The following is a 22,508-nucleotide window of genomic DNA, read 5'->3' on the forward strand; positions in this document are numbered from 1 at the left end:
GCTACACCCAAAGGACCCTTTCTGATTGAAACTAGTTTGAATTTTTAATCACAGTAAATAGCTAAATAGCTTCAAGTTCAGTCAGTAACAACAAGAACACAGAAACCAAAACAACATGGGCTCCATGGTAACACCTGGGTAGTGCTGTCACCATCGCCTGATGATTTTTGAACAGGATTCTCCAAACACAGTGTTTGCAGTGTTTACCTGGATATTTCATTTCTAAACACCAACCTGAACCTACAAGCATCTCTCGCTATTTGCTGTGACTCGACGAACGCTTTGGAAAAATATCGACAGCTAAACAAGTGTAACAGCGACTCTTCAGTGTTTCCTGAGCCCAAATGGACCCAACATTTGTCTCAGAAAATCTGGTAAGCTTTTCTCGTGTGAGCAAGCAAAAGCTTTTTTTGAATTTTTTGCTCAAAATGTGTCTAAAGCTTTCATAATCTTCAGGAAGCAGAGTACACTTTGGAGTTTAACTTAAATTTTTAATACTTAAACATTTGTAAGCACTTTTAACAAAACTCTGTGAACATTTGTGTTTTTAGAACATCTGTAGGACTCAGTTTTTGCTTTTTCTTGTGTCACCTTAAACTTTTCTAATGACACACATCACACTGTGTGATAGATTTTTCTAACTATGGACTACGTGCATGTTTTTATCATTCAGGCATCTTGGCCAGTGCAGACTAGCGCTGCTGATATGAAACAGCAGCAGGAAGCTAACAAGATTGCTGAAAGTGAAACGGTGCAAGAATTAAAAGATGCACTCCATTTTGCCACTCAGGAGTTGAAGACTGCAAAGGAGGAAAATGCATCTTTGAAGGAGAAGATTGCCGTCCTTGAAGATGCTCACAAAATGGAAGTGAGTAGCCTCCAAGAAGAGCTCAAACTCAAGGATGAGGTGCTTCAAAGATGTATGAAGAAAAGAAGAGCTCGAACCAAAGCCTGGGTAGAACTCCTCCATGAATCGACCATAAAAGACATGGAGATAAACACCAGGGAACAACACTGGAGCAGCAAGTGGCAATCAACCGAGAAGAGCCTGAAAGAGGAGAAGGAAAAAGTGGAGGAGCTCCAAATTAAGAACAAGCTTCTGATGGAGAACTTACAGGAAAATCTGGACGAATGGAAGAACGTCCTTCAGGTAAGCTGTCTCCGCTATCATTTCACTTTACCATAATGTCATGTTTTGGTCCTAACAACTTCTGTCAGACTGAGTCACAGTTCAGTAAAATACATTTTACTCTGTCTACACAGGAGCTTGCACCCGATGCTGACCACCAGGAAGAAACCCTGGAAACAAATTCCCAAGAGGAAAAGCTGGAAAACCACGAGGGAGAAGAGAAGGGAACGGACAAACCAAGAAAGGACAAGAAAAAGCAGGAGGAAAAGGAGGAAAAGCAGGAAACAAAAGAGGACATCGAAGAAAACCTTGAGAGAAAAAGTGACGAGAAGATGGAGGAGAAAACAGCAACTGAAGATCTAAACCCAAACCTCTGTCTGGTTCCCATCCCTCTCACTCCCTCCGACTCTTGCCCTTTACCCCAACTCAACCCCTCTACCTCCTCCCTACCTTACCCACCCTCTCGTGCTCTTTCCTACTCTTCACCCAGCTCTTATTCTTTACGCAAAACCCTCAGTCTCCACACCTTCCCCCAATCCTCCTCCCAACCTTACTCGGTCTCTCGTGCTCCCTCCTACTATTTACCCTTGTTTTCCAAACCTGTGCAGCCCATAAACTCTGATGAAATGTTTGATCTGCTTTTTTGTTCATTTTAAAATAAACATGTGAAATTTCATTAAACTTACAGTCTTTGTTTGGATCATTGTTTTTTACCTATAACACAATATTACACTTTTGTCCAGAAGAGATTTATTAAAAAAGTATAAGTCTCATTTAAGTGATCAAGAGCCTCCTGTCAAAAAGGTTTAACAGTTTATAAAGGTTAAGTTGACAGTGACAGACTTTATTTTAAAGAGCCCCAAGATAAGAAACATGTTGCAGTTAATGACCACACTTAAACTGGATATTGGCAACAAACTAGTGTGTAACTGGTGAGATCCAGCAAGAAAAAAAAAAGTATTTTCTTTATTAATGTGGCTTTCGGATGCTAAATATCTAAACCTGACATATGGCACTATCAAGGCCTTTGAATTGGTGAAAACTAGTAATGAAAAGGCCTCCTACTAGAATGTATAAAAATGAAGGCATATTAAGCTTCAACTTTTATTCCATATTTGATCTTCTTTCCTTTTAATGATCTACATGTGAGAACAAGACAAAATTATCAAATTATTTAATAATAACAACAAAAGACTGTATATAAAAGATAGACATAACCCACGTGAACAGTTGCCTTCTGTGTTTTAGTAGCTAGTATTGGACTGTATTTGACCAAGATGCTAAGTTATCAGCTGAAGCTGTCTTGCTTGGCTAATAAGTGTATCAAACACATTTTGGGTCCAACACACAAACATGGATGCAACGTAGGGCTGCACGATTAATTGTTAGAAAATCGCGATCTCGATTCATACTTATGTGACAACGATTTAAAAAAAAAAAAAAAAAAAAAAGACGACGACGATTGTACCGCATTTTGATCCGGGACGTACTCTGCATGAAAACAAGCGCTCACTCTTCCTGCTCAACAAATGACAAGGGCGGAGCCTTATACCACGTGATACAGAAGCTGTGCCCTGTGATGCTAAAATTAGCAGGGAAAAAACAACGGAGTGCACGTCAGGGATGACGAGAAAGTGACAGGAGAAAATCCGTCCCGGTCAACCACCCAAACATCAATAACGGGAACCTTATACAGCGCTCCCCTATACACGTCGGCTCCCATCAACACTGTGCAAAACGAGGGATTTAGGAAAATGATCAACACCCTAGACAAACGCTACACAGTGCCGTCCCGCAACTATTTTTCTATTGTTGCACTACCTGCTCTATACACGCAGCGTCGAGCAACGGTGGAGACGGAATTTCAAGCAGTACAACATTTTGCGGCAACAACACAACGTGAGACATTTGTTGTTTTTATGTTTATTTATTGTTTTTATGTTCAGTCTCAACTGTTAGGAAGTTGATGTGCAGTTAATAAGTGCAATAAATATTTATACTGGAAAAGAAAGTGAGAGAATCGTGACTTCAATTCTAAGCCAAAAAAATCGTGATTCTCATTTTATGCAAAATCGTGCAGCCCTACTAGCCACCTTATAATTATATGCACTATACCACAGTAAAATGTTGACTATAAGGGCTAAGTAAGCTTATGTGTCCCCAGAGGTCTGTCTTCTATTAAGTGCTTTCTTCTTGCATCTAAACAACACATCTCCTTTCCCAGAATCCCTCTGCTTTAACGACTGTCACAAAAGACAGCAAGAACATGAAGAGCAACATAATGGCAGAAGCAGAGAGCTACAAAGAAGCTTGCCAGTGTTATTCTGATTTACAGAAACATGGCATCTGCGGCACTAACCAAATTACTCAAGACTGAAGGCTTTAGTAACTCATTTTACCCACACAGCAGGGCTGCCCTCTGCGTGAACTCACACTTAAACACCAATTCCATTTAACATCCTCCATTTGGTACACTTTTATCTCGAGTGCCTGACACTGTCCGTGAGCAAGTACATACAGTTATAGCTCGCACAGTCTCAAAAGGACTGAACCCCTTAACCTCAGGGCCTGAAATCCAAAAACCAGGGGAACCCTTTAACCTTTCAGACGTCAAGCATCTATTTCACCAACCGTGAGTTACATTCTGATATATTCTGAATCAAAGGAATCTGTTGTGAAATGCGGGTTCCCCTTAGTAAGGACACCTGTCTGAGCTAGTCTTGCACCTTCCCAGAAATATAACTGCATGTCACAACAACTCAACATCAAAAATATACCTCAAAAGTATTTGGTAACTAACTAGGGGTGGGTTTTTATAATCGATTCATCGATTAAAATCGATTCTGGCTTGGATAACGTAAAATCGATTCATTAAAATCCTGAATCGATTTTTTAATATAAATTTATTTTGTCCGAAATGCCAGAATCTCTGGTGACATCTCACAAAATTTCAAGAACCACCAAACAGTAAATGAGAGCAGGTACAGGGATTCTGCACATAGACTTAAACACACAGCGCGACCCGCGGATCAGAATCAGTTAGATGTCGCCTTTCTCACAGTCGGGGCTGAAAGCCGACAGCTCGCTGATCCGGGTCCGCGCTTTGTGTTCACGCCCTTTATGCGCTGATTCTAAAGCTGTTAGTTTGATCTCTCTCCAAACAATATTGACCGAACCAGCAGCTAAAGAAGATCCAAACTACGCTTCACATAAACATCGTCATGAATTCACTCTTTTACTGTTTTGCTTCCATTGCGATGCGCAGCTCTCTCTCTCTCTCTCTCTCTCTCCCTCTCTCCCTCCCCCACCCTCTCTCTCTCTCTCGAACAGTTTCGCTTTCTTCATTATTCGCTTGCTTGTTACGCACAAGTCTACTGTTGTTTACAGCGCTGTCGGCCGCTGTTTTTTTCCCTTTTACATTCTTCCGAAAAGAAAACCTCATTTCTGCTGTTCAATACTGAACAAATTTAAACTTTTTAATATTATTCAAAATGCAAAATGCTTAGCAGTGTGTCTAATAAAACCGCTGTAACGTCAGAGGTAATGTTCATTAATTAATGGTTTTCTTTCGTTTTTGATGTACTGCAGAATATTTTTATAAAATCCCAGGCCAGGAAAACCTTCATGTTTTTCTGTGTTTTATCTTCAGCTACTTTGACACAAAGGCATCTGCTGTGATGCTCACACCTTGGATAAAGTCTTGCGAGTGTCAGCTTCCTTTTTATAGATACAAAAATATGTAAATGTTCTGATCTGAATTATACTTCTGACTGTCAAAATTTCCCAGATTTAAATCGAATCGAATCGAATTAAATCAAATCGTGGATCGAATCGATTTGGGACCTTGTGAATCGGAATTGAATCGATTCTAGAAATCAGTGACGATACCAGGCCTATAACTAACACAGGATGCCCATAGCCCATAGACAAGTCTGAAAAGTGAAGCCAGCGTCCAAGTGTCGTAAGTCTGCATTCTTTTTAACGGCAGCTAAGGGCGAATATCTGCGGTTGCAAAAGGAATTATGGGAAGACGGCCCTCAGTAAAAACGTTCCTGGTCACTGATGTCTTCATGAATAAAACATTAGGTTCATTTTGTAAATTTTGGTCACTGTAAGTCACATAAAAAAGGATTATCCAGGGTATTTTCATTGGTTAACAACTTGTAATCAACAAATTGTTTGGCGATGAGCGTGCTTTTTCACAATCGTTTTCTCATCGTATTTGGTTTCAAAACAGCGCGGTGGTGAGGCTGACATCACAGGTGCAGCACTGTAAAGCCACTGTTGATGGTTTTCTGACACTGAGACAAATGTCACTAAATATCATTTGTTTGTTCAGAGTTTGCTGATGCACTCATGACAATATTTACTTTCATTTCATTTCATTCAAGTTGCATTACTAATGATTGGCAGTAACTACAGTAAAGAGCCTTTTTGGCTCTTTGGTAGATCAAAATAAAGATTAAGATCGACTGGATTAGCACAGATTTGTTATAATGCACTAGCTAGTATTTTAGCATATACTTTTTTTCCCCATTTGCATAGATGTGACGTCTCGTCTGCTTCCTGTGTTTGTTGTCCAACATGAACAGCTCAGTTTCACTGCTGATGGCAATCTGGGCACACAGACTGAGCACAAATAACCTCATCACCCACTACGGGAACGACTTAACGCAATTCTTTAAGCTATATTTTATCTTCCACTTCAAACACAAACATTTGCACACTAAAGATTTTGAGCAATACCCCTGCCCCTGCGCAGAGTGTGTACACAGGAAACGTAACCATTCACGACATCAGGAGTCATCTGATTAAACATTAAGAACCAGCGGTAAAAAAAATAAATATACGTTACCATCTTTAATGTCACTCAACCTGAATGGTCTGAAAAAAAAAGAAAGAAGAAGCAGCAAGAAATCAAAAGAAATTACAACCAATCCTGCAGTCCAGCTTTGAGTCACACAATTAGTTCTCACATCAGTGCTTTGGGCCTCTATCCTCTGAAAATGTCCAGAGAAAATAACCTCACACAGGTAAAATGTTTGCACATGATGGAGATCAAAGAAGACAAGACCTGAAATGCTCACGATTTGACATTTGCAATACACCCTGTGTTGGCTGCAATATACTCCACAATTCAGCTCTCACTAACCACTGGCTCTGCCTGTATGAGATAACGGTTAAAGAACATCCCTCGCTGGGATTACAATATTGACAAATTAACAGTGATGTGGACTTTTGTGTCGAGCAGCCCTACATTATTCAGTGAGCATTTAGTAGTCGTGACACAGGCCAACCAAATCTTCAGACTCAATTTTGTACTCACCTAGACACCTGTTAAATGTAATGACAGCTGCGCTCTGATGTTTACTAAATCTGTCCTCAGACAAAATGAACACCTGCGAAAGTACTCGAATCCACCTTTGCAGTAGTTCGTGCTGCAGTGAGTTTCTCCAGGACATCATTTAACCTCGATGAAACACAAACACACACACAGATAAAGCAATGCCTCCTGTGGTATAGTGGCTGGTAAAAATAGAAAAATTCTCCAATACAGACCAGACACACAGGGCAGTGGGATTCAACTGGTTCTGTGTCAGTGAATAATCTGATTTCTTTATTTTTGGGGGGGTTTTGTCGCTCTGATATGTGCCAGTACTGAGTCATGATTAACGAATGACACCATAAAGTTGTTATCAGAGTGAACTGTCATAATCAGATATGGTTTAAGTTGACCTAGAAGATTTTCTTTCTAGGTCAAGTTTCTTCGAGAGGGAAAATTAAGCCATTTCCTGTTGTAGTCTGGGATGGAAAAGCAAAACTATTTTGTGTTCAGGTTACTGAAAACTGCAATGCACTATTTAACACTAACAGCTGAATATCTTTTGAAATCTTTGGCAGGAAACCAAAGTAAATTACAGCAGCCATGGTTCATCTTCCAAAGATTATGTTTACTGGGGTTAAAGTTGATTACTTTTATTATGAGTTTAAGCCATAACCCAGATAAGTGGCATAAACTCTGCACTGCAGCCTATCCAGTTCCTTCCTTTCTACTGCTGACATCCTTCCCCTTTCTGTGATGACACACATAATGCTGGTCATTGCTTCTCATTTACACCACTCCATAGACAACCCACAAGCAAGTCCTCATCATAAATAAAACTAACTCCACTGAATGGATGGGCAGGCCTTTGGAAGTCTAAAGCAGCCAAGCACATATAAAAGTGAAGGCTTTGAGAAAAAAGTCACATATCCACACAATACACTTGGCCAAGAGAAACACGCCAGCAGTGGGGTTATAAAGTGATCAACGTGTAGCTTCGGCAGCATCAGCAGTAAAGCCCGTCTTCAGCTGCTGGCTAAAATGGAAACTCCGGCTGAGCCACAGGCAAGTCTGTTGAAAAGCTGACAGGCAAGAAAAAAAATCTTGCTGGATGTTAGAAATCGAGAATCCAAAAGCAGAAGTGGGTTGGTCTGCGTTGAGTTTAAAAATATCGAGTCCAGTAGGCCAGCTTCATCAGTTGTTGTTTAAAGCTGAGAGATTTAAGCAGCAGCGACTCAAAAACCAGAGAAAGTCTCTTTCAGGCACTTCATAGTCGCTCACCGAGTCCCGGTCACCGTTTAGATCAGTGGATGAAACGGTTTTTAAAAATTGACTCATTTATTAGTTTTAAAAAACGTTTGCAGATTGTATTGTATAGAAGTCAATGTGGCTGCTTTTGAAGTTGCTCGTGTAATTATGTCGTGATGCTTGTGCTGAATGTCAGTTGGTTCTTTCACTTATTGGTCTTAAAATCTGCTGCCCTCTTTGTCGAAGCTCTGCTGTGAAAAATAAATAAAGAATATATTTACGGGCAAAAAGCCCATTTAGGGCTGTTCGATATAACGGTATATATCGGATAACGATATAAAAACGTCTAACGTTTCATTTTACGCTATCGTCTGTTTCGTGGTGTCGCAAAATAAACTCTTTACGGCAATATTTGTTCATCATTTTGATGGTCACTGTAGTGGCTATATTAATTTCTTAAAGTTCTCTCTTTCTCTTATATTTAATATAACCACATTACGGACAGACAAGCGCCTGTTTTTATGCGTTGTCGTTAGCAACAACGACGGTAAAACCATCGCGTGTCCGCTTGTTTATCTTCCACATAAACCTTTCACAATAAAGCTCAAGATCCTGTTGAGACTTTTCAAAATAAACGTAATCACGTAAAAGAGTATGCAGAGTATTTACGGATGAGAAGTAAAAAAGAGCCGCCAGGTGCTAAAAAATAAACCTTAGACTCAAACGTTAGAACAGGCCTTTCCCCGCAGCACGCCATGTAATAAATACTCACAAAGAAAACAGCGGCCGTTACAACTTATGTCTAAAAAGGTATAGTTTCATGCATCGGTTAAAACACTCGACTCCAGCTACATGACGCGCAGCTGGAAACACTTCACGCAAGTCGAGCTGCCCAAGATTCACAGAATTTACAGAAAATGTAAAATTTTTGTGATTTATATCGTTATCGGGACGATAGATGTCTTATATCGGGATATGAGATTTTGGTCATATCGCACAGCCCTAAGCCCATTGATAGATCATTTATTTATCTATCCAGATGTACTAAGTTATCACAAGCAAAGTGAAAATGAAAATTGGTTCGCTTCCCAAAAGATTTCCCTAGTTTAGATGATCCAAGATACTTCCTTATGAGCTAGTGTCATGAGGATGTCATTGTTCAAATAACTTGACTGGTTTCTTTTCCTTAAAAAGATATAAAAATATATTTGATACTGTTCAAATAATTACTTTTGTCAGAACTATGTTAAAATAAACATCTGACACAAAACTAAATTCAAAATGTTAAGAAAGTTATCATCTGAGTCGTATACAGGATGAAATAGCTCATCTATTTTTGTACTGTAACGTATCCTTGATCAAAGGCAGCATTTATTTCAGAACAATGCTGACTGTTAGCACTGCTGTTCAGGGCCCAGTGAAACAGAGAGTCACTGAAGCAGACACGAGGGCTGTGAGAATGGTAGAGTCGGAGAGCAGCAGGGCCGGGACCACAAACTGGGGCAAACACATGTCATATGACTCAGCATAAGGCTGAGATGGAAAATCAACAAAAGGCAAGGCAGTAATCAGCAGACAAATGTAGGATTACATCTCACTCCACCTACTTGGTAAGCAGTGAGCGTCATGAAACCACCATCACGTAGAGCTCTGTCAGAACCTCCCTTTCTGCACTGCACTAAACCTATAACACACTGAAAACAGATTTAGGTGCACAAATGGGTGTCTTTGTGTAGTTTTACTACAAATTAGTTACACCTCTTTAAGGTAACTTTTTGTTTGGGTCAACCTCCAGAAGCTCTGAGGAAAGGTGACTCTTCTATGAAAACAAAGGTTCCAATGCTCCAAACAGCATATGGGGTTATGCACAACTTCTCAGCATGTAACAAAATGAATCATGCGTACATGGCCAAGCATGTTTACAATGAACCAAAGGAGAGTATTAAATCGGCCCCTCTTCTAATTTACTCCAGTGTGTGGATAACAGAGTTGCAAAAATGTCAGATCAAGAGGAAAGCCATGTCATCAATACTTGAATGCCACTGTGGCACTTTTTATACACAATCCATAGTTTTCTCTTACTTTGGTTCAGTTTTTGATGACTTCGAAATCAACTTTGTTAAGGAAGTGTGTTTTTTTCCTTTTTGTCTCTAAATCCATTTGTAATTTAGGCTTCTAAAACAGCCACCACCTTTCAAACCTCTTATCTTTGTACGAAAATGAATCTGTCTTATCTGCTGATCCACAGTGTGTTATGAGGGAAGAACTGCCTGCAGCCTCCTGTAGGTGGCTGGTTCAGAGTGACTGAACTCTTAGATCAGGCAATTTAGATTCCTTGCACAGTTTTCTACATGATGCTGCTGTTTTCTCCAACACTGACGTTCGTTTACCAGCTCTGACTGTTGCACAGATTCCCTTTTCATACTCCAACATAAAGATATGTTAAGATCATGGCAACCTGTTACTCATCTCTCTGCCCTAGCATGCAACTGAAAGTCAGCAGCTGACCTATGCAATCACACAAACCCTGCATACTTAATTAGCCTTGGGGAGAGGTGACAGAAAATGGAGGATAAAGGTCACACTATTAAAGGGGATTAGAGAACCAAAGGACCATCAGGAATTACCAGCTCAAAAGTGCTTTTTTTGGAGTACTAGAAAGGGAAAAAATGGATGCATCTCTGATCATTTTATTCTAAAGACACAGATAGGACTGTTTAAACTAGGGGAAAAAAGCATCAAACCGCATCTCGTCTCTGCTGAAGCAAAGACAATGAGTCAATGGCATCAATGGAATGTCAACTCTTCTGTGGAGGGGAACTGAGCTTGGCCCTCCAGTATTTTTTCAAAGCATTCTCTTTAAGCGGATGCCAGCTTCAATGAACGTCTCCCAGAGTTAGCAACAACTCCTGGGAGATGAAGGCAGCCAATGCCCTGGAAAAGCCCAACTCTTCAAAGGCTTGTGTGGTTGTTCCTCTGGAGAAGGTGATGTAATCTCAGAAATGTCTCCTGGCTGACGGAGAAAAAATGGTTTGACAGGAGTTAGATAAAACACAAACTTGTAAAAGGAAATGCAAATTTGGAGAAAGTAAAAGGCTATGTAGGCAGGGTAGTGAGTTCACACCACCTCCCTGCCAAATGCTGGCAAATTTGGACTGAGGGTGATTAACTGTCTCCTCTGCCAGCCACGGTGACACACAGAAACGTAGCTATTTATGGGAAATAAATCCACTAGAGGCGAGCAAACATTTTCTGACACCTTCACATATTTTAATCAGCACTATTACAAATCAATTTTAAGCAACTCGAGTCATTTTCAGACATCAACTTGGACAATTCTGGGAAAATCAGGGTGAGATATTTTCTAGAGCAAATTTACTTCAGGTATGCTTAAGTACTGGAAATATGTTGTGTGGCTTAAATGAGGGAGCTGCCTGCAGAAGGCAGGGGGCAGCACAGATGACGCCCACTTGCTAGCAGTAAATGCATCGGACTATCAGCCGAGCTCTTCACACGTCAGTGCTATCCAGCATCACACAGGCTTTACACTGGGATGCTGGAAGGTTAAAGACTGGGTAATGTCGGATCGGACTCTGTTCTCGTACACGCCTCTGTCGTGTGTGAAAACATGACCATAAAACAAAGCAGTTTCTAACTAGTGCAACATGTTTTTGTCACCAAGTCAATGTTGCCTGACTTGTAACACGAGACAGAGGAGCAGGAAATGATCTCATGCTGAACATGTCTGGTCAAGACCACAGTTAACTGCATCTAAAATGGGCATCTATTTAGTCCTGCACTAAACCACGCCTGGACAGTTGTCATCACAGACTAATATCACATAATTAGTCTTACAGTTCTACTTGTGCCTCGTCTGCCGGTCGATTTGAAAGCACAGCGGCTGTCGTGTATCCTTGACAAAAAAATACCGATTTATTTCTCAAAAATGTGAGCGCCACACTTTTCATGTGCTCGAAGAGTGCCACCACATTTCAGTAGTGTGTTAGCTGGATCGCTGAATGGTATCCATGACAACTAGCAGGCCTCACACAAATTGCTGCCTGTCAATTATATAATTACACAACATTAGGTACAGGAGGGTGACTTTTGTAGTCAATTAAATTTTAAATATCAATGGTAAAACATATAGGTGTATGGTAACATTGTGATACAATATATTTGCATATACTTGCACCATGAACAGCAAGGCATTATAGTCTCCATTTAAAATTACAATGACAATCAACGATAGCCCCAGAGTAAACCTTAAGGCATCTTTGCGACTTAATCTTCAAACAGCACAAGTACATTTTTCATATCATAATTTTTCAGCTTTGATTTCGCGTAAGCCATTCCTACTCAGTTATGTTTAGTAAGAGAAAGAATAGACTATAAAATGTGAGTTTTAAATAGCTTTAAACATCTCATGTAAATATATTCAAACTACACATAATCTTAAAAACAAGCCAAAAATATGCAGTGTGCAGACTAGTGCTGGGTGAAGAAAGAATATACTCATTAACTCTCAGGGGATTTTTTCATATGCTTTACATTTTGTTGGTGGTCTATATTCTTGAGAATTCTATCGCATAAATAATTATCCTATCAACTCATAGCGAGGAGCAATAGAAAATCATGGTTGGATCTGTGCACTCTTATGTCAACTTTATGCGCCGCCTTCATTTTGGTTGTGTTGAGCTTGAGTTGAGAGTTGTACACAGAGACCTGCAGAGATTCTCATCATGTAGGGCCATAGAGTCCGAGTACTAATAGAATAACAGTGCAAATATAAAACGTATAAAGAAGGAATTAGCTTTAAGTCTTGCATATTTACACATTTGAGATTGTTAGCTCAAAACCAACAACATTTTGAGCTATCAAGCTATAAAGTAGCTGCACTACCTTAATTATTTAATAACATATGTTATCCCTGTGTGTTTGTTTAATCAGAGGTTATAAGGTATCCTTCATATGACTGCTGAGTATAACAGGTAAACACACAAATCACTGTTTGCTGGTCTGACATTGAATTAGATTTTTTAAAATGGCCAACCTTCATTTCTGCTTCCTGATGTCTAACTTTGATGTCTAATATCATTCTTCCTGACTTATAAACAGTTTTGGTTTCCGATTATTATTAAAACAAGATAACCAGGATAATTATCAAGCTATATTTGATTTTGTCAATTAGCAACCAACACTACTTGTGCTGCTATACAATAATCCAAATACACTCTCCAACAGTCTGTGGCATATTTAACTTGGTTTGTATTTCTTTTGTTCTTCCCTTCAGCTTAATTACAATTTAAAGTCCATGTTTGTTTTTTTTCCACATTGCATAAATCTATTTGCCCCCAAGTCTACAAATAATCGTGTTATGCAAGATCCCAATAGTGTCCAGAATTATTGTGATTATATTTCCTGAGAAAAATGGTTTAACTTAACCTACCTACAACCTACAGTAAAGTGTCATCCATGTCATTTTATTAATTTAAAGTGTAACAATTATTGAAGGCTACCCTCTTTTTATAGCGTTGGGCATTTGTGATATTTTTCTTTAAACTTTAAAATTATTAACACTCTTGAGAAGAACATCTATCTAATGACATCCTCAGGCATGTTACACATATCTTTTGCTAAGTCACACATTTGCTTCGTTTGGGTTTGGCCGATGATTGCTTTAACCACATCGGGATATATTCTTACAATAAAGATGCAACAGTAGGAGATGCTGTAACTGCTCGATGGTGACAATCTCTGTAATCGAAGCTTAATCGTCAAACGTCGTGAAACGGCCACTGACACGGAGAGGCAGTTATTTTAGATCAATAACATCAATAAACATACTATATCCACCAAGGTCAGGCTTTTACCAGTGAACAGTAAACAAACCCCTGGTCGCTGCGGAAACGAGCTCAGCACCCAGCTCTGATTTTCCCTACCTGCTATTCTCTCTGCGCTCCGCCAGCATCTCAACTCATCAACAGAAGAAGAGACAAGAATATTCCACCATAAGCCAAAGACCAGCCGCTCTTCCTCCCAACAACAGTGTCTTCCTGAAACAGAGAGGCGATGGCAATGGTGTCATGCCTTCCCCTCACAGCAGCGTAAGGAGAGGAGAGGAGAAGCGCGGAGGCATGGCTCGCCTTTATTGGCAGTACCAGTGGCTTTGTTCGCCAGTCAGCACTGTGTGTGTGTATGTATGTGTGTGTGTGTGTGGTCTGCCGGGACTGGCACAGCTGATCCCCCCCTGACACCGGGTGGGGTGTACAGGGCTTTGGAGAAAGAGGAGGGGAGGAAAGGAGGGCGGGCTTTGGCCTCAACGACGACAGGAACATACCATTACCACAAGAAACGGGGAGGAGGAGTGGGAGGCAGAACTCACAGCAGTGAGCATCATTAAAAATTCATTTTCTGGCCATTTCAGTCGCCATCCTGTACATCCAAGCTCCGACAGCTCACATTAACTTTGCATTATTATGTGGTGTGCTTTCGGGGACAAGAACAGGGAATGAAAAAAGCATCTCAATTAATCTACACGTGTCACACCAAAGGCTTTGTAGAAGGCAACTGAAATATTAATATCCGATAATGTTCTTAAAAACAGAAAAGGGCTAAAATTATTAAAAACAGACTGCTATTTTAATAATTTAGTGGTTAATAGGAATGTGTGTGACTAGATGTTTAAACAATGCTTTCCTCACTAGTCAGCACTGAAAATCCCACATACACACTGTAAGGAGACTGGGCAGTCTAAGTTCCCTGAACATAAATCTATGCAGGAATAATGTAATGATAAAGATGTTGGTTATCCCATTTTTGACCCCAAAGAGCCATCCAACAATAAAACATCAAACATGTTAGCCAACAGCATTGTTGTTATTGAGGGTCCTGCACACTATCTTTGGCATTCCTAGTTCTCCGATTACGACTGAGACCACTGCCTCCACTCTACATATCTTCTATAGCTCCTCTCCCAGGGCTTGGTATTTCTCAAGCTTCTTGTGTTCCTTCTTCCTGATGTTGCTATCACTTGGTATAGCTACATCTATCACTGCTGGATTGTCTCAGGGGCATCTTCGCACCTGGCCTGGTGTGGCAGACCCCAGCCTCAATTGATCTTGTGTTTGGAGCTTGTTCCTGTGCTGCCATGATACGTGCCTCTGTGCTGTCTTTCAGTCCAGCTTTGTGCTTCAATATTAGCTATTAGTTATAACTAAAGATTATTCTTATAGTCAACTAATTAGACAATTTTTCTTTGATTAGTCAACAATTATTTCAATAACTCTTATCTCTGATTCCTATGTGCAAACCTCCTGCTCAAGTCTGCCCAACTGGGAATATCACCCTGTTTACATCGTCTCACAGCAAATAAAAGTAATGACCCAAGAAACATATGAATCTAATAATAATAATCAAATGTATTTTTAGTATTACTCAATAGGACAATCAGAATAAAAATGAAATAAATAAAGATTGCAGGTAATACAAGTTACAAGTGCTGGTAGGAGTTTAAAATGAATGTGCAAATAGGAAACTAAAATCGCTTCTGTCCATTCAAATAAAGCTTTAAATGAAATCAAAAAGACATCTTTTCAAATCTCCATTTCCATTTTTTATCGTCCCGCTGTTTTGCCGTTCATGCTGCGTTCTTCTTCTTAGCACTGAGTGCAGTCTTGGCAAACAATACAGCCGAGACTGCCCCATAGTGTCCTGTAGTTTAATTATGCGGCAACGAATTTTTATAGTCGACCTCATCGATTATGCTGACGAACTGTTGCACTGGGCAGGATATCTATTTAAAAAAATTAAAATACATCCTTTGCTGACATTGTGTGCATGCAATGTTGTGTATGGTGCAAGCTGTCAAGTATTTCAGCAACATTTACTGAAGAATGACTTTTAAATATATGAGCAATGAACTATACTAGTTGAGTAATGTGATTTTTTTCCTCCAACTTAAAGGACCAGTAAATTAGTCTCCAGGAACATGCTTGGTGGTTAATAATTCCCTTAAATAAAATACCACATTTTTTATGACTCAAGCTTCTTAAACATGAGAATTTTCTTCCTTTTTTGAAACTGTAAATTGAATATCTTTGGGTTAAGAAAAAAATAGCTTTTTTTAAAACTCCAAATTATCAATTGAAACATTTTTCACAAAGTCCTGTGGCTTAATAGACAACATGAGGAGATAAATGTAAAATTAATTGACAGTGAAAATTGCCATTAGTTTCAGTCCTGCAGAATTAGTATGTCACACTGAGATTCACATCACAGCTGTTTAGGTGCAGTGATTATGGGAATTTCCTGACGTGAAAATTGGCCTTGAAAAGTTCAGAAACCTCTACAAGAGACTGTAATGGAGCATGCTGACAGCTAGAGACATTAATGCTTCACTAAGAAGATGGTGAAATGTGACTTCCAGCGGGGAAGGACGGGATCATACTGAAACGAGTCTAGCAGAGGAAACGGATCACAGATCCACCCCACTGAACGAAACCTGCTGTACAATATCACACTTCCAAGGTTAAATGAAAGAAAAAAGAAATGTATGCTAGCAGTAGCTTAACTGTGCGACCTGTTGTGTTAAAAACCTTAAGAGATCTGCACCAACTCCAATCACTCTGCAGTTGCGGTGAGATTTTCGTTTTCGTATGAATCAAAAGTGAGAATATAATCCAACATTTTATTATAGCTTCAATGAGCACCACTAATAATCATGAATCACAGACAACAGCACCAACATTTAATATCATCTTGAGTCCAAATCGTTACTGCCATGCAGTTACAGACAGAGTGTGGGCCATGAAAATTACAGCCAATTAAACTGTGGTGATAAAAAGACCTGTGGAAATCTCTCTCCTTCAGTCTGTCCAATAAAACAGCAGACTGTATATAAGGCATTACTCCAATCTCATATATCATCAATATCCAACTCTGTGGCTGACATAAGCAGCTTCAGGTCATAAAAAATAACCACTTACTTCATATAATATGTGTAGGGATAAAACTAAAAATACTACAAAAACACCTTCAAGTATTGAAGTTAGGATGTCCTGACATACTGGCTGAATATCTGCATCAGTACTGGTTCACTGATTAGCCAATAACTTGTACTGCACCCTCATATCCAAATATGGTCACCTACAGCTGAAAAAACACAAAACAAAAACACAATACTGGCTGCTGTCACTATGGCAGAAGTCCAAAACCAGTGGGTGAGGTCACAGTGGGTGCATCTATTTTCCATACAAGCTATGGTTACATGGCATTTACCAATAATAGAGGTGGTTCCTTTTTTTATTATTTACGGAAGAGTTGAAACACTTATTTATCAATTCATAAGCTACGGTAATGTTCATAATGTTCAATGAAAAGTAAGACCGTCTCTTTATATACTCTGATTTTCTGTAGCCCTCAGCCCATTTTTGAGGAAGTAAACTTTTATAGTTCTACTTTAATAAAAGGTTCACCGATTTAGAAAACAGCTGGCCTTTTTTTCCCTCAACACTACTCAAACAGAAGTAAATAGTTCTTTTATTAGGGGCACATTTTCAGCTGTGGATTAACAGCTGTGTAGACTAGTAAGTGAGGTGATTGTGGTTTATCTGACTGACTGAAAATAGATTCTATGAACTTAAGCACTGGGCCACATACCACCACTTACAGTTGACTGTGGAATTAAAACGAGATGAGAACCTTCACAAACTGTCTTGTTGTGGCATCTTTTTACAGAGCCACCTTTCAAATTCAGTGAGCGCTTTAGAATGACTCATTCTTTCACAAATGTTTATAAAAGCAGAGTGCATGGTAAGGACCTAAATTTTAATTCAATTCAATGCAGTGAAATTCAGTTTTATTTATTTAACACCAAATAACAACAACAACTGGCTTGAGGCACTTTATATTCTCAGGTTAAGACCCTACAATAATAAACTCCCTATAATATTACACCTATGACAATGGGACTGAAAAACACCTGAATTCAAAGTTTCAGGTGAATAAACCCTTAAACATTTTAAAAATCTGCAGTGTTCTGTTTTATCATGTCATCAACTTGATGTAATCCAATGGTGCGAGACAAAACAGACACAAACTATATGGGCACAGCACATGTGTAGTGTCACTAATAGGATGTGCAGGCCCTTCCCTCGAGTGCTAATTAAGATTGATCCTCTTGTGCTTTATTAGTGCGTGCTGCGTCTTCTCATGAAAGATGACAACTAGTAAGCTGCGACTTAAGTCTGTTGTTTGACGTGGGCTTATACCAAGCCTAACACACCAGCAACTCAGGCCATATTGTTTTGTGTGTGATGCATTTGAATGGCCTGAGAAAGCTCAGTCGGTGCACTGAAAGGAAAATCAGCATTGGCCTTGAGCTGCATCATCCACAAGACTTTAATGCAGCTGCCCGGCTACACTTAATCAATAATAAGAGCCTCACAAAGTACAGGATACACCCCACAGCTCCCATCCCACCACACAAAAGCAGTTAGCAGGTAAAAATAAAATCTCTAATGGTGATATTCGATTTGTTAGTCTAGGATCTTTGCTTAGGTTTAATCTGAACCTTTGGTGTAACACTCAAAAATGCTATAGTTTCAGTTATCCTCCAGAGTGGGTTTGCTTGTTTCAGTTTACTTTATGTTTAGTTTTACAGGGTTTGTCCTGCATCCACCAAAGAGCCTTTGACATTCCTCCAAAAGAAAGAAAGGATTTTTCACCACCTTCTCTACCGAGGTTTCAATTTACTCAAGAATAAAGTAAACTTTGCCCATCACACGGACAGAAATACCAGGAAAAATGACTCTTAAAGGTCTTAAATATATGCAGACACGTGTATTTATGTGCACAGTCATTGCCCAAATGCCCATGCTGAGAAACAAAATGCCTGCTTTTAGTTAAGATTTAATTATTTTTAAGGGTCAGTTTTTGTTTGTATAATGGTAGATTGTAATGCAGTAATTATGATGTTCAGAACTGTAAAAGACAACAATACTTTGTAGTAGTACTTCTTTGTGCTGGTTGTACTCACAAATTTGAACACAGAAGCCACTTTGGCTGCTCCCTTATTCTCAAAGGTCACCACAAGAACATATACAGTTAGTTCACTAGACTCTTTCTTTCATACTCTGTTTTGTTTTAATTTTAGTTAACTATAACTTGGTGTCAACCAAATATATAACTGTTACTTACCTAAAACCCTGACATAAAAGTTGTAAAAACTGTATTGGGGCTGATAGCGCATATATAATGCAAGAATAGCTTTGGAAAACCAAGTAGGATTCCTACACAAATAGCTAGCTGAAGCAAAATCTCCATTTGTTATCAGAGTGTAGATGATGGCCAGAACAAAGCAAACTGTCATCACACTGGAAAACTACTGTTAATCTATTGCAGATCCTTGGGAATGATTCTTAATAGCTGACCGTTATAAAAGCAAGCAAAGCAGAGAGGAAATGAGTAAACAAATTCATTTAGGCCAGCATTTATGCTGACATTCGAGAGACATAAGGCACTGTCCAAACAATCAAATACTTACAGGATTAACCACTTAATCTCCCTTACCCCCCAAAATAGCAAAACAACAACAATCTACAGCTGCAGAGCGAGGACAAATGTATGCTGTTGGGTTTAATAAATGCATGAAAAGAACAGCTGTCTCCGTGTTTATATAATTATGGCTTAGATGAAAATCAGAACACATTTTATGAATAATCAATGTAGAAATCCTTATAATTCCAACAGGGTTCATTTTTTCCTAATTGTATTTAGGTCAAAGTAAGCCCTGTTGTAGCCCCGGGGAGTAAACTCTGGATAGCCAATGATAAAAGGTTCAAAGTTTCAGTGCCTGTTAGCCCTGAATCACCGTGAGAGAAAAACAGAAGAAAGGAAGACCCGGAGGCTACACAGTCAAGACTGCACCACCAAATGCTGGCAGGTCTTGAGTCACCTCAGTAAATCACAACAAAAGGGGAACTTGACAAACGCTTGGTAGACCGGGTCTAACTAACTGGAGGCAGAACACCACTAAGCCTTCTTGCCAACGCTGCTGTATTTTACAGCATAGAAATTTGCATGTGACAGTATTGCTGCCCAGAAGTGTAACCCATTTGCTTTTTTGTAGCTAAAAAAAAGTAACAGGGTTACTCCTTACAGATGAAATAAACTATATGAGTGTCACTAATGGTATTATATGTGGAAAAGGCAGTACAATCACCTCACATGGACAGCACTAAAGTCCAAGAAGTTTTCCAAACAATAATAAAGAAGAAATAATTCTCAGGTGACTTGGGGGAGAGCTTTAGCTAACTGTTTGGGTTTGCACATCGACAGAACAAAGTTAAGGAATAATTCGGTTACTGGTAGTTAGCAGCAATCGGGTTTCTGTGCCTCGAGTTTTCAAATTATTCAATGTGATGCAGTGTTTATGCAGAGCAGTCCGATAAAGAAAGCTGCACTGCAGTGATAAAAGCTGCCGGGTAAGGCTTAAGAACGTGTCTGTAAAGGACTTTTAAGGACTAACTGATCAACTGTCAGCACAGTAGCTCAGTGGTTGCCTCACAGCATGAAAGATCTAAATTCAAACATAGGTAGGACCTTTCTGTGTGGAGAGTGCGAGTTCTCCCCATGTTTGGGTATCCTTTTCTCCCTCCACTGAAAGGCATGGCAGTGCTTTTAGTGTTTTTCTTGGCTCAAAAAAAGGTCTTTTAGGGGTGACTATGCACAAGAGGTCCACATATAGTTTAAAATAACCAGTCAGTGTTATCTTACTTAACAGAGGTCCATTCATTTTCCTGTTATTTCGGGCCATTTGTTAAACAAAAGTGATTTTACTGTTAACTAAATGAAAATCACACTTAAACAAATTGGTTATAAACTATTTCACTGCAGCCCTGGTGAGTTTCCTGTTGGTGAACACCAAAACCTCTTGGGGGTTGGGGGCACTAAATGTTTTTATGCAGGACAAACCCTGCTGCCTATTCTGGCACACAGCAAATACTCACAAAAAATAGTCAACACAAGATCCAAAAGCCAATGAAGTAATTTTTCCAAACCCCTCCAAGCCTACTTATTAGACTAATTATCCTAGTATTATTTCTGAATTATAGCCAGTTTGCTTGCTTGGTAACTTAACTTTTATGAGGAAAAAACATTCACCATACAGTACATGACAAACACCGACATACACTCAGGGCTTCCTGCTTCCAATGCTAGAACACAGAGACTGTTATTTATTCACACACAGCTCTCTATGTAGATATAAACTCAATTCAGAAATTGAGTTTAGCACAGCCATCAACAGCCACCTCAACTAATCAGGTTTTTAAGATTAGATTAGACTCAAATGATGCTCACTTACCAGTTCACTGCAATAACAGACCTCTACATATTCACTGCTATTTCTAGTGGCTGCTGGATGACAGTTCAGCCCCCCACCTCCCACCTTTACAAGCAGAAATGTTATGTAGCTTTTAATTGTATCGTGTGTATTTGTGTACATGTCATACCGCACCTTTCACAGTGCTCCAGCATGAAACAAGTTTTCTGCCCCATCCTGCTGCGAGGTGATTAGCTTGTGTGCAGTCATCCGGGCAGATAGCCATACACTCAGGGACAATGCGCACACACAGGTGACTGCTGCACATCAGGCGCAGAGCAGACAGTAAAATGAGGACGATGTGACCGCTATAGCTTTGCCAGTCATTGCGAATTTGCCCCTTAAAGACCAGCTACTACGAAACACTCACTGCAACCCGATTTAGCCACCTCTAATAAAAAAAATAATGCGTTTATCCAAAGCCACATACTGCACATGTACCCCGAACGTTTTAATTACCAGCGGTCCTGTGTGTTTTCCAATGGCTGCGATCTGTTAAAGTCCTGCTTTAGGACTCAGCTCCACCGTCAGTGAGTGAAAACACAACCAACCAGCAATCCCCTCAGTTTGCAGCTACGCTAGCCCACAACATGCAGCTAGCGACCAGCTGATCACTAGCGTCGGCTTATCTGAACCTCAACTGTCAAGCTAAACGGGTGACGTTCCTTCAAATGTACGGCCTTCAATAACTTTACTGCAAATAAAGATGGCAGCTGGTGTTTCCACAGTTACCGCGGGTTCGTTGTATTTTTCCCGAGGTTGCCACTGTCATGCTAACACCAGCGATAACGGTGCGGACTGTAGTTCAGCCGAGATGCACATTCCAGCCCATGCTAACTCGCATGCTAAAGCAGCTAGCACACGTTTGCTAACTAGCCACTTCCAGAGAGGAGAGCGTCTTTGGTGTACCCGCCATCTACTCACCAGTAAGCAGCGTTTGCGGCAAAATGCGTCGGTGTGAGCGTTGAAGATAACCTCCAATGTGTGAATTAAGTCGGTACGGGGCACTCCGTGTATATCCATATGTCTCAAACGATGCGTTAATCCCAAAGTGGTTGCTGCTCCCTCTCCTTCCTTTCGCCGGTCGCCATGTTTCCTCAACATCCAAATAAGCCGAGCATGTAGCCAGGTCCCAGCGCCGATTTTCCTCCTAACAGCATCCTCCTCTCGGCCCCGAGCGAGGCCGCAACTGAAACACAATCCTGACATCTGTTGGATAAAAGGAAAAACACACTCGGTGGCAGGGATTTAACGGGCACGCATTCAATTAATTTCCCTCTCTTTTATTTAAACTCACAGAATGTGTTAAGGCTGAAAAGCTTTTTGTTTTTACATTTCTTAGAATTTTTTTTTTACCTCAATAGAATTATTGCACCCTTTGATCAGCACCATGGACAGCAACTGCAGTAAGCAGTCGGGGAAAC

General features: G+C 39.9%; 2 protein-coding genes across 8 annotated transcripts in view; one reads left to right on the top strand and one right to left on the bottom strand.

Moving 5' to 3' along the window:
• The window catches only part of wdfy3 (WD repeat and FYVE domain containing 3), a 120,646-nt gene extending 98,408 nt beyond the window's left edge, over positions 1-22,238 (bottom strand). For 3 of the 6 annotated variants that reach the window (XM_004555669.5, XM_004555666.5, XM_004555665.5), the window contains exon 1: positions 13,643-13,927. In XM_004555669.5, the coding sequence (XP_004555726.3) occupies positions 13,643-13,671 (29 nt within the window). In that variant the 5' untranslated portion in view covers positions 13,672-13,927. Of the gene's footprint in view, positions 1-13,642; positions 13,929-21,543; positions 21,618-22,008 lie in introns of those variants that run through there. The other 3 variants (XM_004555668.5, XM_012920344.5, XM_004555667.5) reach the window with 3 other exon arrangements.
• LOC101467908 (uncharacterized) lies at positions 140-1,807 on the top strand. Of its 2 annotated transcripts, none has more exons than XM_076890497.1 (3): positions 140-374; positions 791-1,150; positions 1,264-1,807. In XM_076890497.1, exons 1-3 carry the CDS (start codon positions 345-347, stop codon positions 1,783-1,785), a joined length of 912 nt encoding a protein of 303 aa, XP_076746612.1. In that variant the 5' UTR covers positions 140-344; the 3' UTR covers positions 1,786-1,807. The 2 variants fall into 2 exon arrangements, with proteins under 2 accessions (XP_076746612.1, XP_004555721.3); XM_004555664.5 differs by having other exon boundaries at positions 143-374; positions 674-1,150.
• Positions 22,239-22,508: the final 270 nt, after the last annotated feature.

Source organism: Maylandia zebra, linkage group LG12, assembly GCF_041146795.1.
Source record: "Maylandia zebra isolate NMK-2024a linkage group LG12, Mzebra_GT3a, whole genome shotgun sequence".
NCBI classification, from domain to species: Eukaryota; Metazoa; Chordata; class Actinopteri; order Cichliformes; family Cichlidae; genus Maylandia; species Maylandia zebra.

Excerpts from the sequence above, each read along its gene's own strand:
- LOC101467908 (XM_004555664.5), top strand. The coding sequence starts at position 345 with ATGGACCCAACATTTGTCTCAGAAAATCTG. Across the intron at positions 375-673 it reads CATTTGTCTCAGAAAATCTG|GCATCTTGGCCAGTGCAGAC; the intron begins GTAAGCTTTTCT and ends TTTATCATTCAG. Across the intron at positions 1,151-1,263 it reads AATGGAAGAACGTCCTTCAG|GAGCTTGCACCCGATGCTGA; the intron begins GTAAGCTGTCTC and ends CTGTCTACACAG.